The following is a 13,371-nucleotide window of genomic DNA, read 5'->3' as shown; positions in this document are numbered from 1 at the left end:
CGGCTATCTCCCTGTGGGAAGCCTTTAAAACAGTTCTCAGAGGGGAGGCCCTCTCCTTTATCTCCCATGCCCGCAGACGCGCACAGGAGGAGGTGACCCGGGTAGAGGCCGAAATTACTGAATTGGAGGGTGATCTGGGGAGTGGGGTGACTGACGCGGCGCTGCATGTTCTACACCTTAAACAGGCGGCCTATAGGGCCCTCGTAACGGAGGCGGCCAGGGGCCTTAGCAGAGAGCAACAGGGGCGACTGTATGATGTGGGTGATAAGGCTGGCAAACTGATTGCGTGGTTGGATAAGAAGGAGAGAGCTAGTCGTGTGGTCCCGCTGATTGAGAGGATGGATGGTGTACGAATTACTGAGCCGGAAGGCATTGTTTCTTGCTTCGCTGATTATTTCCGCGAGGTATATTCTCCGGTCTCTCCCTGCTCGGAGGAGGACTCCCATGCCCTGCTGCGGGACATCGCGCTGCCCTCGCTTTCAGTGGAGGACAGGGATTCGTTGGATGCCGCTCCCACCTCGGATGAAATCGCCCTCGCCATACGCTCGGTCGCCTCGGGCAAGGCCATGGGCCCGAATGGCCTTCCTATCGAATTGTATAAGCTGCGACCGGATGTACTGGCACCTCACCTCCGTGCGATGTTCCTTGCGGCCCACTCGCGGGGCTCCCTCCCGCCGGACCAGCGTCTAGCTACCATCGTGGTTATCCACAAGGAGGGGAGACCGCGAGACCGGGTTACATCCTATCGGCCGATCTCGCTCTTGAATGCGGAGCCTAAAATCCTTGCCAAGGTGCTTGCCAACCGGCTGGTCGGCGTGGTGGGCGATCTGGTCCACCAAGACCAGTCCGGCTTCATTCCCCATCGCAACACGGCTCTTAACTTGCGGCGCTTGCACGGGGTGCTCGCGCGTGTTCCATTCGTGCGGGAGCCGGCCATCTTGGCGTCCTTGGACGCCACCATGGCGTTTGACACGCTCGAATGGCCCTACATCTGGGCGATGTTGGCGAAATTTGGATTTGGCCCGGGATTCATCAGCTGGGTCAAATTGTTGTACTCTGACCCATTGGCGCAGGTGGTGGTGAATGGTCGAGTCTCGGCCCCATTCGTGCTGGGACGGGGCACGCGACAGGGTTGCCCCCTGTCGCCGCTCCTGTTTGCACTGGCCTTGGAACCCCTGGCGGAGTGGCTGCGGTGGCACCCTTCTATCCGTGGTCTCCGTTGGAGCCCTGAGTATGAGGACCGCGTGTCCCTCTACGCCGACGACATCCTGTTGTACTTAGCCTCCCCGCGTAAATCACTGATTGTCCTGGTCGATGTTCTGCGCTCCTTCGGCCGTAACTCAGGTCTTGTCATCAACTGGGCTAAATCCTGTATCTATGTGCTTTCCGGGGAGGCTCCTGTTCTCCCGCGGGGCTGCTCGATCCAGATTGCCTCGCAGGGGTTTCGTTACCTGGGCGTCTATATTACGCTGGACCCGGTGGCCCGCTACGAGCGGAATTTGCTTCCCCCCCTCCAGCGCTTGAAGGAGGACGTCGCGCGCTGGCGGCGCTTGCCGCTTTCGCCGCTCGGCCGGGCGGCATTGTTCAAGATGATGTCCTTGCCGCGCTTTTTGTACGCTCTCCAGAACTCGATGGACCTGGTCCCGGCGCGTTACTTCCGTGAGGTGGAGAGTTTGCAGCGCCGCCTGTTCTGGGACGGGAGGCCGCGTATAGCCCTGGCAAAGTTGACGCTCCCGTGGTATGACGGAGGGATTGCCCTCCCGGATATTAAGCGGTATTACTGGGCCTCCCAATTAGCTGCAATTAATCACGGCCTTTACGGGCCCGCCTTAAACCCGGCATTTGAAATGGACAAGATGCTCCTGCCCGGTGGTGATTATAATCGAGCGCTCTACACTAGCGTGCCCGATTCCCGCCTGACGGGACCCACGCGTGTCATGGTGCGAGTATGGCACGCGGCCAATGCAGCTATGGGATGGAAGGACCGTTTGACCCGGGCGTCACCGTTGTATGCGTCTGAGAGGTTGGGCTCCCTATGGACCTCGAAGGGCTTCGATAGGTGGGACACGATAGGCATTAGTACAGTGGGGGACCTCTGGACGAGGGGAGGATTCAAAACATTTGAGACACTGCAGGCGGAGTTTCAGCTGCAGGGCAGTGAATACTTTCGATACCTGCAGGTCCGTCACGCTCTGGGTTCAGTCTTCCCAGACGTGGCCGCCATCCCGGAGTCCTCCCCATTGGAGGATTGAGTGCTAGATGGCCACGTTCCGGAAAGCACGATCTCCCTCATCTACAAGAAGTTGATTAATGACCGCTCGGGCTTACTGACTGGGCTCCGCGAGGCTTGGGTTGCCGATGGGTTGGAGCTGGACGACGAGGACTGGATTTCCGCGGTGGCCTCCCCGAAGGAGGTGGCCATCCCGGGTCGCCTTCGCTTCGTCCAGCTTAAGATACTTCACCGGGTGTACATGACGGGGCCAGGGCTTCTGCGTATGGGCTATGCCGAGGATGGACTGTGTAAGCGTGGGTGCGGTGCATTGGCGACTTTTTTACATATTCTGTTGGAATGTCCGAGGGTGGAGCGATTCTGGCGTGGTGTGCATGAGGTCCTGCGAGCGGTTACGCATGTCGTGCTGGTGCCTGAAGCAAGGAGATGCCTGCTGAATGTGTGGGAACCAACCGACTACTCGGTTCCGCAGACGCGATGGGTGACTCTGGGTTATATGATCGCTAAACGTGACATCGCTCAACTGTGGGGATCCCAGAGGCCCCCGGCAGTGTCGGCCTGGAAAGAACACATGGATTGGTGCATGTTCCGAGAGAAGGTGGTGTATGTGGCGCGGGGTAAGCCTGGGGCGTGGCTGAAGGTGTGGGGCCCCTGGAACGCCTACCGCGGGGGTATTTGCGAGCCGCCATTGTTGCCTCCCGCTTCACCAGCTCCGTCCCCCTAGATGACCCCCTCCCTCAATCCCGGGCACAGTGTTTTCCCAGTCCCGGACCTATTTCCCTTCCCCTCCTTCGATTTTAGTGTATGGTTGGGGTCCCCCCATTTGAGGAGCATATGTTGTCACTCTTGCTCTCGGGTTGCCTTGCGGGTGTGGTTTTATGTTGTTAGTGTTGTATAAAACGAAACCGTATTGTGGGCTCAGAGTCATGTGGCCCACGTTGTTGATACTTCCTGCTTTAGCGTCTCTGTAACGCCAAGTGCCTTATTGTATATATGTCACTTATTGCTGTCACTTTAGCGGCCGGCCGGAAGGTTGTAGGCCCATACCTGTATATATTTGAGATTGTAATAAACGGTTTCAAAAAAAAAAAAAAAAAAACAATATTTTTGTAGCACTATGTTTCTGTCCTTTATATTCTGACATACAGCCTGGCCCTAGCACTTTCACTTACTACTATGTTAGGTCAAGAATAATCTTTTTATATCATACATTGTTGACAAAGTTCCCCAGAAAAATGACACTTCTTCCTTAGGATTCATTTTTGCAACACTATATGCTTCATCATTTCAGGTACATCTAAGGATCTCAGTAAACAGACAACATTTTAAGTGGGTAAAGGGCAGAAGGTTTGAATTACAAAAAAAACAATGTGGACCCACTTAAATCTGTTTCACTTGGACTAAAAATATACTTTGTAGATCCACAAGTACAAGACCCGTACCAGATGTATTGATTAGCGCTGTGAGATATATTTAAATATACAAATTAAAATGGAGCAATGGTAATCCTGAAAATTGGGCATAGATCCAATTCTCCAGAACCAATGATGAACACTGTTGACATGGACCAAAACAGAAGTAAATGTGTCCAACATTTTACACACATGCACTTAACAGTATCCACAGTCTGCGTGATGCCTCAAGCAGACAATGATGACGTACCTGTCTCTAGCTGGCCGGGATATTTTCCCTTTATTCTGGAGAAGAAGGTTTTCCTGAGTTGGCTTATAAACCTTTCAGTTGGACAGATAAAGGGGCTTCCAGTTTCTGTACATTGGTTCCACACTTTTAGTAAATGTTTGATCTTTTTCACTCTTGGAAAAACTGCATGCAAAATAAAAACATTGTTATTGCTTGAGATTCTGTTTTGTGGTAGAGTAGATTTGCATTGACAACACATTTTTCCGCTTCAGAATTTATTATTGTCAGAGTTGTTCGTACACCAGTTCAATGGATGAAAACCAAGAATAGAACACACACATTTGTGGTAGCTTCTCGTCTGATTTTGTTTAAGCTGCATAAATAACATGAGATGTAAATTCAAGATGTCAATGCTTATCTATGAATTACCAATTATTTGACATACACCAGATGGCCATTCCCCATTCAATCCAATCTTCCTCATTCTGTATGATTCTCCTAAAAATCTTTTACAATATTTTTATTTGCTTTTTTTAAGGGTTATGCCACATTTATTAATATTTCCCCTTCTTAAAAGTGGGCGACGCATGCTTGCAATAAAAGTATATTTAAAAATTAAACGCATGCTTGCAATAAAAGTATATTTAAAAATAAATATAGCCACCTCAAATACTTTTAATAGAACAGTACAGGTGCTTACCAGCAGGTGGGAATTCTTGGAGCATGTATAGAACCCTTTTTAATGTTAATGCGCACCACAGAACAATATGAATCATATTGGCCCAAACAAAAGGTACTTCTGGCATTGATTTGCAGATACCTGAAGGCATAGTTTAAACACATTAGGATGAATTTAAAAAAAAGGTAAAGAATGGAAAGAAAGCACACAGGCAAAGTATTGGCCAGGTGGCCTGGCACTGAAGTACAGTTCTTTTTAGGTGGATGTTGACATGTGATCAGGCAAAATGCTGTCACTCCTAGTGCACGAGAGCCAATGGGTGAAGTAGGCTAATATATAGCATCATGCTTTATGTTGTGGTGGGAAGACAGAAAATGTGAATGACAGCTGAATCGACCAATTAATGAAGAGGGTTGACCCAAAATCCCTCCATCATCATGTATCTATGTATGTATGTATATTATTTTTATTTATACAGTTAAGTGTATTGCCTGAGGCTGCCGAGAAAACTAAAGCTGTCTTTAGCCTGACCTAAAAAAATATAAAAATAATATCCCAACAAATTATATTCTCTGTTTCTTATCTGTAGGGTGGTGCCCTCTGTGAATGACAGTTCAGGGTCTGTGGCTGTACATATTTTCAAGGGAGGAGCTTCCAACTCCTTTGCAGCCAGGTTAGGTTGAGCTGATTCTTGAAGCGCCCACTGAACCTTGCACCTGAGTGTCATAGGCAAGGGACAGAAGAGGCTAGGGGTCTGGCTGAACACTTATAGATGGACAGGTCGCACTCTAGTAATATTCCGGCCCTTGTCCACAATGGTAGTTGGTTGTTTGGGTAGGCAGCTACCAAGGAAAGGCCAAGGTCCATTATAGGCTTCACCATAGATAAAGGTTATGATACAGTCAGTGTAATATCAGATAATCTGCTGACAGCACTAGAATCCTCCAGAATATTCCACCCAGGTGGGAGGGAGCTTCCTTTCGAGGACACTGGCCTCACTGCACAAGGCGGCATCACTTGCCTGGGATTTTGTGCCTCACCTATAATCAACGTGGCTGCCTCTCTGGTTATGTGCATCCATGGAAGAGGTGCTGATGAGCGGCTCCCCTGTAATCTTGGAGACCCACCTCATGCTTCAGATCCCACAGGATACCTGGGAGAATGCACCTCTCTTGGACTGTGCTGAAATGACTGCCGCCGCACTCACAGATACGGGAAACCGGAGGCAATAACTCTCCCTATCCAGAATGAGTGGCAGAGCAGGACACCACAAAAGGACTGCCCTACATTATGCGTACATCTCAGAGATTGTAAGAGCTCTTGTTATTCAAGGTGGGCACAGAGGTAGGCAATTGTCCCTCTCTCCCAAGGGTTTTTTTTAAATTAAAACTTTATTGACATTTTCCGCACAACAAAGAGACAAGACCCCTTACAGCCTATTGACAGGTTTGCACGCACAAAGGAGATCCAACACAGCATAACATTGTACTGTCAATTATATCCAAGGTAACCTTACATTGATCAGTATCAGCCCATACTTCCCAACGAAGCCACAGTCCCAACAACGCGCATCGCAGAATAGACAATGCCCAACTGAATACATGAAATGCAGGATTTAGTGCTGTCTTATCGCCACTATTTTTAGAGGTCCAACAGCCCTATCCCCCGCCATCCTTGACCAGCCCACGCTACGTTAGTTCTCTGTCTCACCCGCCCTTACACCCTCAGCAACCACACCCCCAGATGGTACATCTTTAGACAACAGGTATGTCTGGTATAACGCCCAGAAGTTTTTAGGCCGACTGTGGGGTGGAAGAAGCTCGCTATAAGTCTCTGTTTGCATACTGCAATAGACCAATTCTCTGCTTCATTCTACGATGGTAGTGATGGGGCCCCTGACCAACACACCGCCACTCTCCGTCTAGCGATCAGCAAGCCCATGTCTACTGACCTACGCATGGCCTTGGGGAGGGGTTTAGAAAAGCCTAATAACCACTTTCCCAAGGGTCACAGTTCAAAATGTATACAGCTATATCGTCTGACAAATAGTGTATCCTAAATATTGTTTACAAAAATATCATCCCATTGAGTGTATCTTTTATGGTATTAACTTCAACAGGGCTATTTCTTTTCATATGATATTTGTGACAACCATATTTCGGTACCACACCCGCTCAATGAGAGTGAGAGGTGATCTTTGCTGAGAAGGATCTCTATCCCCTAGTGCTGTCAAACTGCTGCTTTCCATGGAAGGATTACTTGGTTTGCTATCTTTTCTGACTGGTGTTCTGAGTTGCCTTTCACTGCTGAATCCTCGGTTACAGCACTAATTGTGCCTTCATCTAACTATGGTTGACACTCTAAAAACCACTACTCAAGAGCAGGTGGCTATTACAATGGTTTTTAAACCATTCAAAGATGGCTTCCACATCTTTCCTTGATGACATTGTGCAAGTCAACTTCTCATAAAGGATATTGTTACAGGGGACCATTTAAAAGTGAACATTGTGGTACCACACCCTAAGGAGCATCAGACAAGGAGCAGACAGGAATAGTTACCGGTTTCTACCGAGATGGGCTCCCCATCCTTCTCGAGGTACAGGAAAGCCAGGTTTTCCAGAACCTGTTTCTGCCCTGACAGCTCCTCCAGGAGGCCCCTCTGAGCAATTCTTGCCACATCTGCGGACATGAGCTTCTGAAAAGGAAACCGAGCCCTCAGTTCTGAAGCTGGGATTGTAATGTGCGCAGACACCATAAGTAAAACAAGCATTTTCAATGCAATAGGTCTCACATTGGGAGGCGTCTAAGGTATTGGCATTATGAATGACAATGCCTTTTATTTATGTGTATTTTAAAGCCACACATATATAAAAGGCATTGTGACTTTTAATGCCAATAGCTCAAACTCTCAGTGGCACTTACAAAGCATGAGAGGTTTTGGAAAGATGCCTTGGAAAATTGTATGGCATGTCGCACAATCGTTCCTGAGTCAAAGCCACCAACCAAAATAGAAATAAATCTGAAGTTCTGCTTTAGCGTGAAAGCGCACCTACCCCATATAAGGCAACACAGTGTGCTCCCCCTCCCCCCCCCCCGCCCCCAATATACATGCCAACAACAGAGGGTCATCCAAGAGTGAAATCTAGAGAATTTTTCAATTGAGGTAAAAAATTCTTTTTAAAGAAAGAAATGTACAAACAAAAATAAAAATTAACAAATATGATAGAATAAATCTCCCTCCTCAACAAAGAGTACAGACACCGGTACATGCGTCTCAGCACTCACAGACATGACAACAATGAAAACAATTGATCCCGCCTGAAATGCTTTCATAATGCCTCAGTACAGGAGACTTAAACAGAACTCCAGACTTACAGATGTCTCTGAAAAGAGAATGGACCCTCGATCCTCCTTCAAATAAATCTAGGTATCGGGAAAGAATGTCTGGACTTGATTAAAATGACGACTGAGGTTTTATTTTAAGCATAAATGGTGTCAGGTCCTGACAGTGTGACTCAATGTGGTCCGCAACTTTGAGTTTAATAAAATTTACATGCAACAAATCTTTCTGAAATAGATTAATCTTTGCTACTATTTATTGGGCACTCAAAAACCTCATGAACAGAGAAAACGTCTTGAAAGGGCGCAAACAGAACTCGGGCTACCTGGACTTCACACCCTCTCGAAAGAGCAAAAGGGAGTCCTTTGTGTTCACCGAGCTGTTAGACCTGCAGTTTCAAAAACAAGCGGGCCATAAAGCGTGGTGCCCGTGTGGATAATATGAAAGCAAGCGCCGTGCTGAAGTTTAAAGTTTATGCTGCAGTATGATGCCAGCTTTCATAAGATCAACACGAGCGCCGTGCTTTATTAAAGCGTGGTGCCCATGTTCATAAGATGCGCAAGCCATGCAGCTGCAAGTGAATGCAGACAGTTAAGTACATTAAGATGTATGGTGCGGCGAGAGAGCGAGTTAACATCTCATTTATATGAAAATGTTGCGGTTTTTCCTTCAACTACTTAAGGGTGTTGTATGCCATTATAATTTGCCGGCGTCTGCGAATGCTGGGGGGTGGAGGGAAGGGGGAAGCAGAGCAGACAGAGTAAAAGCACGCATGGTGCACTGCTAATACATGAAGCAACCACCATTGCTGGCGTTCAGCGAATACTGTGCACATTAATTAGCTAAATAGTTATGTAAAATGCTAATGGAAGCTCTTGAGTTAGGACACAAGTAAAAGGTCCAGTCGTTATGGGCGGTAACAAATGGAGACAAGGTGGTACCAAGGAGGGACTAACAAGCCTCATGATGAATCGGAAGCCAGCGTTCACATAGGACAATGGCACAAGCCAATTAAATCAAGAATTGGCATAGCCAATAGGTCTTGCCTTTGGGACCTTATAAGTGTTTAGTTATCCAGCACAATATCCTTGGTGCAACAACATCAAGTGTTGCATGGCTAAACACGTATAAGGTCCCAAAGGTGGGACCTATTGGCTATGCCAATGCTTGTTTTGAGGGAGTGGCTCGTGCAGGAATGCCACTGTGAGGTAGAGATGCTGTGAATGCTTTTACAGGAGCCCCTGTGACATTGCGCCTCTTTAAAATGTATCTTGGGTCTGGTGTAATACTTCTAGCCCCTATTCCCGCCTTCTCGCACCCAATGCATCCTTAAATGTCCCATGTACAGCCGGGGTTGACACTCCTATTACCCCTGCCCTCCAAGTGACACTGGTGGTGGTGGACGTGGTGGTGGTGGTGGACGTGGTGGTGTTGGTGGACATGGTGGTGGTTGTGGTGGGGGTGGTGGACGTGGTGGTGGTGATGGTGGTGGGGGACGTGGTGGTGGGGGATGTGGTGGTGGTGGTGGTGGTGAACGTGGTGGTGAACGTGGTAATGGTGGTGGTAGTGGACGTGGTGATAGTGGTGGTGGAGGTGGTGGTGGACATGGTGGTGGATGTGGAGTTGGAGATGGTGGTGGACGTGGTGGTGGTGGTGGTGGTGGGCGTGGTAGTGGTGGTGGGCATGGTGGTGGACGTGGTGGTGGACATAGTGGTGGTGGACGTGGTGATGGTGGACGTGGTGGTGGTGGACGTGGTGGTGGTGGACGTGGTGGTGGTGGACGTGGTGGTGGTGGATGTGGTGGTGGTGGAGGACGTGGTGATGGTGGTGGACATGGTGGTGGACGTGGTGGGGGTGGAAGTGGTGGTGGATGTGGTGGTGGACGTGGTGGTGGTGGTGGATGTGGTGGTGGTGGATGTGGTGGTGGTGGTGGATGCGGTGGTGGTGGTTGTGGATGTGGTGGTGGACGTGGTGGTGGTGGATGTGGTGGTGGTGGACATGGTGGTGGTGGACGTGGTGGTGAACGTGGTGGTGAACGTGGTGGTGGTGGTGAACGTGGTGGTGGTGGTGGATGACTATTGGGTAGGAAGGTGCTGGCAGAATGCGGAAGGAGAGGAGGATCTTGAAGGGGGCACATGGGAGAGCCGAATATTAGAAACAAAAAACGGCGAGTAGATAAAAAACGAAACAGATTTAGTGGGTTGGTCCCTTCTTATAGCGCATGTGAATGTTCCTTAGCACCCCGTTTTTAGTCAACAGGGGAACCATGGAGAGATTAATTGAGCAATCACGCATGATGATCACATGCGATTAATTGATTAATCACGTATAATGATCGCGTGCGGAAGCTGGTGTAACAACATTTAGTAGTCTAAATGTCAACAAATTAGGTACAAGGCTACATCTCACGGGAGGTGGGGAAGACCACTGCTTTCACTTTTCAGGAACTCGTGCTTGTGGCGGCATCCACCTTGTGGGAGTGAGCAGCGGCGCGGCCACATTAATTACAAACAGCACGCTGCTGCTCGCTCCTGCAAGGTGGATACCGCCACAAGCACGAGTGCGAGTGCTTGAAAAGTGAACACCGAATGCTAAAGGCCCTCTCCTAGGGCAGCGCATGCGCGCTGCCTAGGCAAGACCTAAAAATGGGTGGAGAATGGGCAAAGCTTCTAGTGCATACCCTAACACAGCATGCCTCGCAGAGCGAGCAGTGCATGTGTGCTGCTGCTAAGCTCTACCTAAAAAATGGGCACAAAATGTAACTAGTCTTTTGGAATTAAATGATAGCATACTCTATTTTATTGGGCAATTAAGAGCTAATTAATGGTCGAGACTCACGTTTTGTGGTTTGCTGTTGTTTCTCGCTACAGAGTCACATTATTCTGTTAAAAGAAATGACCTCGGAATCCATATGTACTGAGATAGGTGTAAAGAATATGGAAAACATTGTTTAGAAATTAGCATCTTCAGCCTATAATTAGCCCTTCTAGTAATAATAAAGTATTGCTTTTATTAAATGCAATGAGTAAAAACAGCATTGAAAAAACCCATATTACATATATTTTGTTGACCTAAGTGCAACACTTTGGCCCTGAATATGAGTTGGGGCATTTTACCCGGAGCGATAACTGCATGAAATTTTGCACCTCAAAATATAACACTTTCAGGACCGCATGTATCGGATCTGCAAATTCCCGTCCTGATAGTTCCTATCCTGGAGACACCTTGCTTGCCTTACTGCTGTAGGGGCAGGAGCTGTGGACGGCATGTGCCAGATGGACAGGCCCCATCTTCTCCATTGCCCTCCCACTGAAAATCCATCTGGTCAAAGCAGATGGAAAATGTCAGCGTTTTATACCCAGGAATTGGGAAAAATGCACAGTACAGGACTCAGGGGCATGTTTATCAAAGTTTTGCTCCACCCTTGCGCCTTGCAAGGTAACGTAGGAGCGAAGCAAAATCCAGTGGCGTTTACCAAGCGACGCAAGGCCACCTTGCATGGTCCTACGTGGCTTGGCAAAACTCGAGTTGCTGTCTTGAGTTACTCTACATGGTGGGGGTGCTATATGGGTGGAGTGTGGGTGTTCCCATGGATCCAGTCATGTATTTTGAGACATTCCCAGATTTACTAATTCGAGTTGACCTGGAAATGCATCAGAATTGCACGCCTTCCCACCAGACGTGCAACGTGGAGTATTATCTTTATTTCTCCTGTTTGTTTCCTCTTTCTAAGTGTGCTGCACTCTTAGTAAATCTTTGTCATAAAATGTTTCACTCTTTGAAAACTGTATAAAAAATAAAATCTTTGTCATTGTTTGAGATTCTGTTTTGTTGTAGAGTACATTTGCATTGACAAAACACTTTTGCTCACAGGAGAATTCATTGTGCAGCACACTTAGAACGAGAACTATGTCTCTAAAGATTGTTTTTGTGCAGGAAGGTATCCATTCCTGCACAAAAACGATCCTTCCTGATCTTTGTTCCAAGGCGCAAGGGTGCCTACATTGGTACTAGGCTGCTGATTCTGTGCCAGCGCAGGCAGATCACAGGAATGAGCCATATCTTGATAGATATGATATGATGCATTCCCGCCCTCTCCATTTCATGCAGCACAGCAAGTTGTCTTGTTGCATTGCACTGTGTGAAAGAATAGTAAATATCGGCCTGGGTATTTCTGGGTCAGTGCAGTTATTTACCATACCAGGGAGAAAAGTCAAAATAAATGGGCCCATATTTACTAAGGGTTTATATTGCAATTTTGTCATGCAAGGCGACACAAGACAATGCAAGCCCTTAAGTCAGATTTACTGAGCCATGTTAAGCCACCTTGCATGGCTCTGTGTGGCTTGGTAAGTTTAGAGTAACGCAAAATAGTGCAAGTCACTGCCCTGTGTTACTCTGTTGGGAAGGCATTCAATGGATGGAGCGTGGGTGCTCCCAGACACAACAACATAAAGCCGATGATCTGAGGTGGATTGTGCTCGAACGTCCTTTCATTCCCCAGCACATAACAGATATTTCAAGGTTCCTGTTCTCTAAAGAGCAGAGGTGGATTTTTAGATTGAAAACAGACACGCTTGGCCTGAATGACAGTATACCATGGGCCTCTATCTGAAATCCTGTCTGACCATCATATATTTTTTTGATCGACTGATGCATCAATATTCCACCAGGGATTCCATCACATATGACATCCTTAACCATCGACAGGATAGTTGATCGTAATGAACATCTACGAAATTATGTATAGGAGTGCTCAGATTTTTGTAATCAACTGATGCATCAATACTCTAACAGGGATTCCATTACATACGACATCCTTAACCATTGATAGGATAGCTGATCGCTATGAACACCTACGAAATTGTGTATAGGAGTGCTCAGATTTTATTGGACAGAGACATGTGTTTATCCAGGCATGTGACATCCTTTATGTACCACTCGTCTTTAGAACTGTAAGAACACTCATTGGTCGATGTATGGGAATATGGAGGGTGACCGCGATTGCTGGTCGCCATTGTTGACTATATTTGTTTTGATCCAAACGTGTCTAGAGCAGATGTCCTGGTGGTTAAGCCCCTCGGGTTGACTCTTGCGGTACCTATATTAAACCTGACGAGCAGCCCGGGATCAGTTGCTGCTATATACCTTATAAGCACAGGCATTGCGATATGAGGTCCAGCGACATGAGAGTAAACCTTCCAGTTTGAAGACAACTCGACAAAACTCCAAAAAAAGACTCAGACAATGGAATGGGGTGCTTGCTGCCTTTATTTAGGTTCGAGCTTTTTAGCTCATGCTGACTCTGCCACTCTAATCAACTACTCTGGCTAGTTTTATTTCAGCACGCATGCGTGGTGACGGTACCATGATAGTTCCGTTTACCACGCTAGAATCCAATACAGTGTTGTCATCTGAAGCATGGCTTCTATTGAGGCCACCCCTCTTGATATACTCGTTGAGATATATATGCACCAGCGC

At 47.6% G+C, this 13,371-nt stretch overlaps 1 protein-coding gene across 3 annotated transcripts in view; it reads right to left on the bottom strand.

The window, feature by feature from the left end:
- Window positions 1-13,371, bottom strand: part of RIPOR3 (RIPOR family member 3) — a 456,892-nt gene that overhangs the window by 24,990 nt on the left and 418,531 nt on the right. For all 3 annotated transcript variants that reach the window (XM_085619148.1, XM_085619147.1, XM_085619149.1), the window contains 2 exons: window positions 7,110-7,245; window positions 3,893-4,054 (listed from right to left, as the gene is read on the bottom strand). In XM_085619148.1, coding sequence (XP_085475274.1) covers window positions 3,893-4,054; window positions 7,110-7,245 — 298 coding nt within the window. The remainder of the gene's footprint in view (window positions 1-3,892; window positions 4,055-7,109; window positions 7,246-13,371) is intronic.

Source organism: Triturus cristatus, chromosome 7, assembly GCF_964204655.1.
Source record: "Triturus cristatus chromosome 7, aTriCri1.1, whole genome shotgun sequence".
In the NCBI taxonomy this organism is placed as follows: Eukaryota; Metazoa; Chordata; class Amphibia; order Caudata; family Salamandridae; genus Triturus; species Triturus cristatus.
This window is presented reverse-complemented; position numbering and strand designations above follow the sequence as displayed.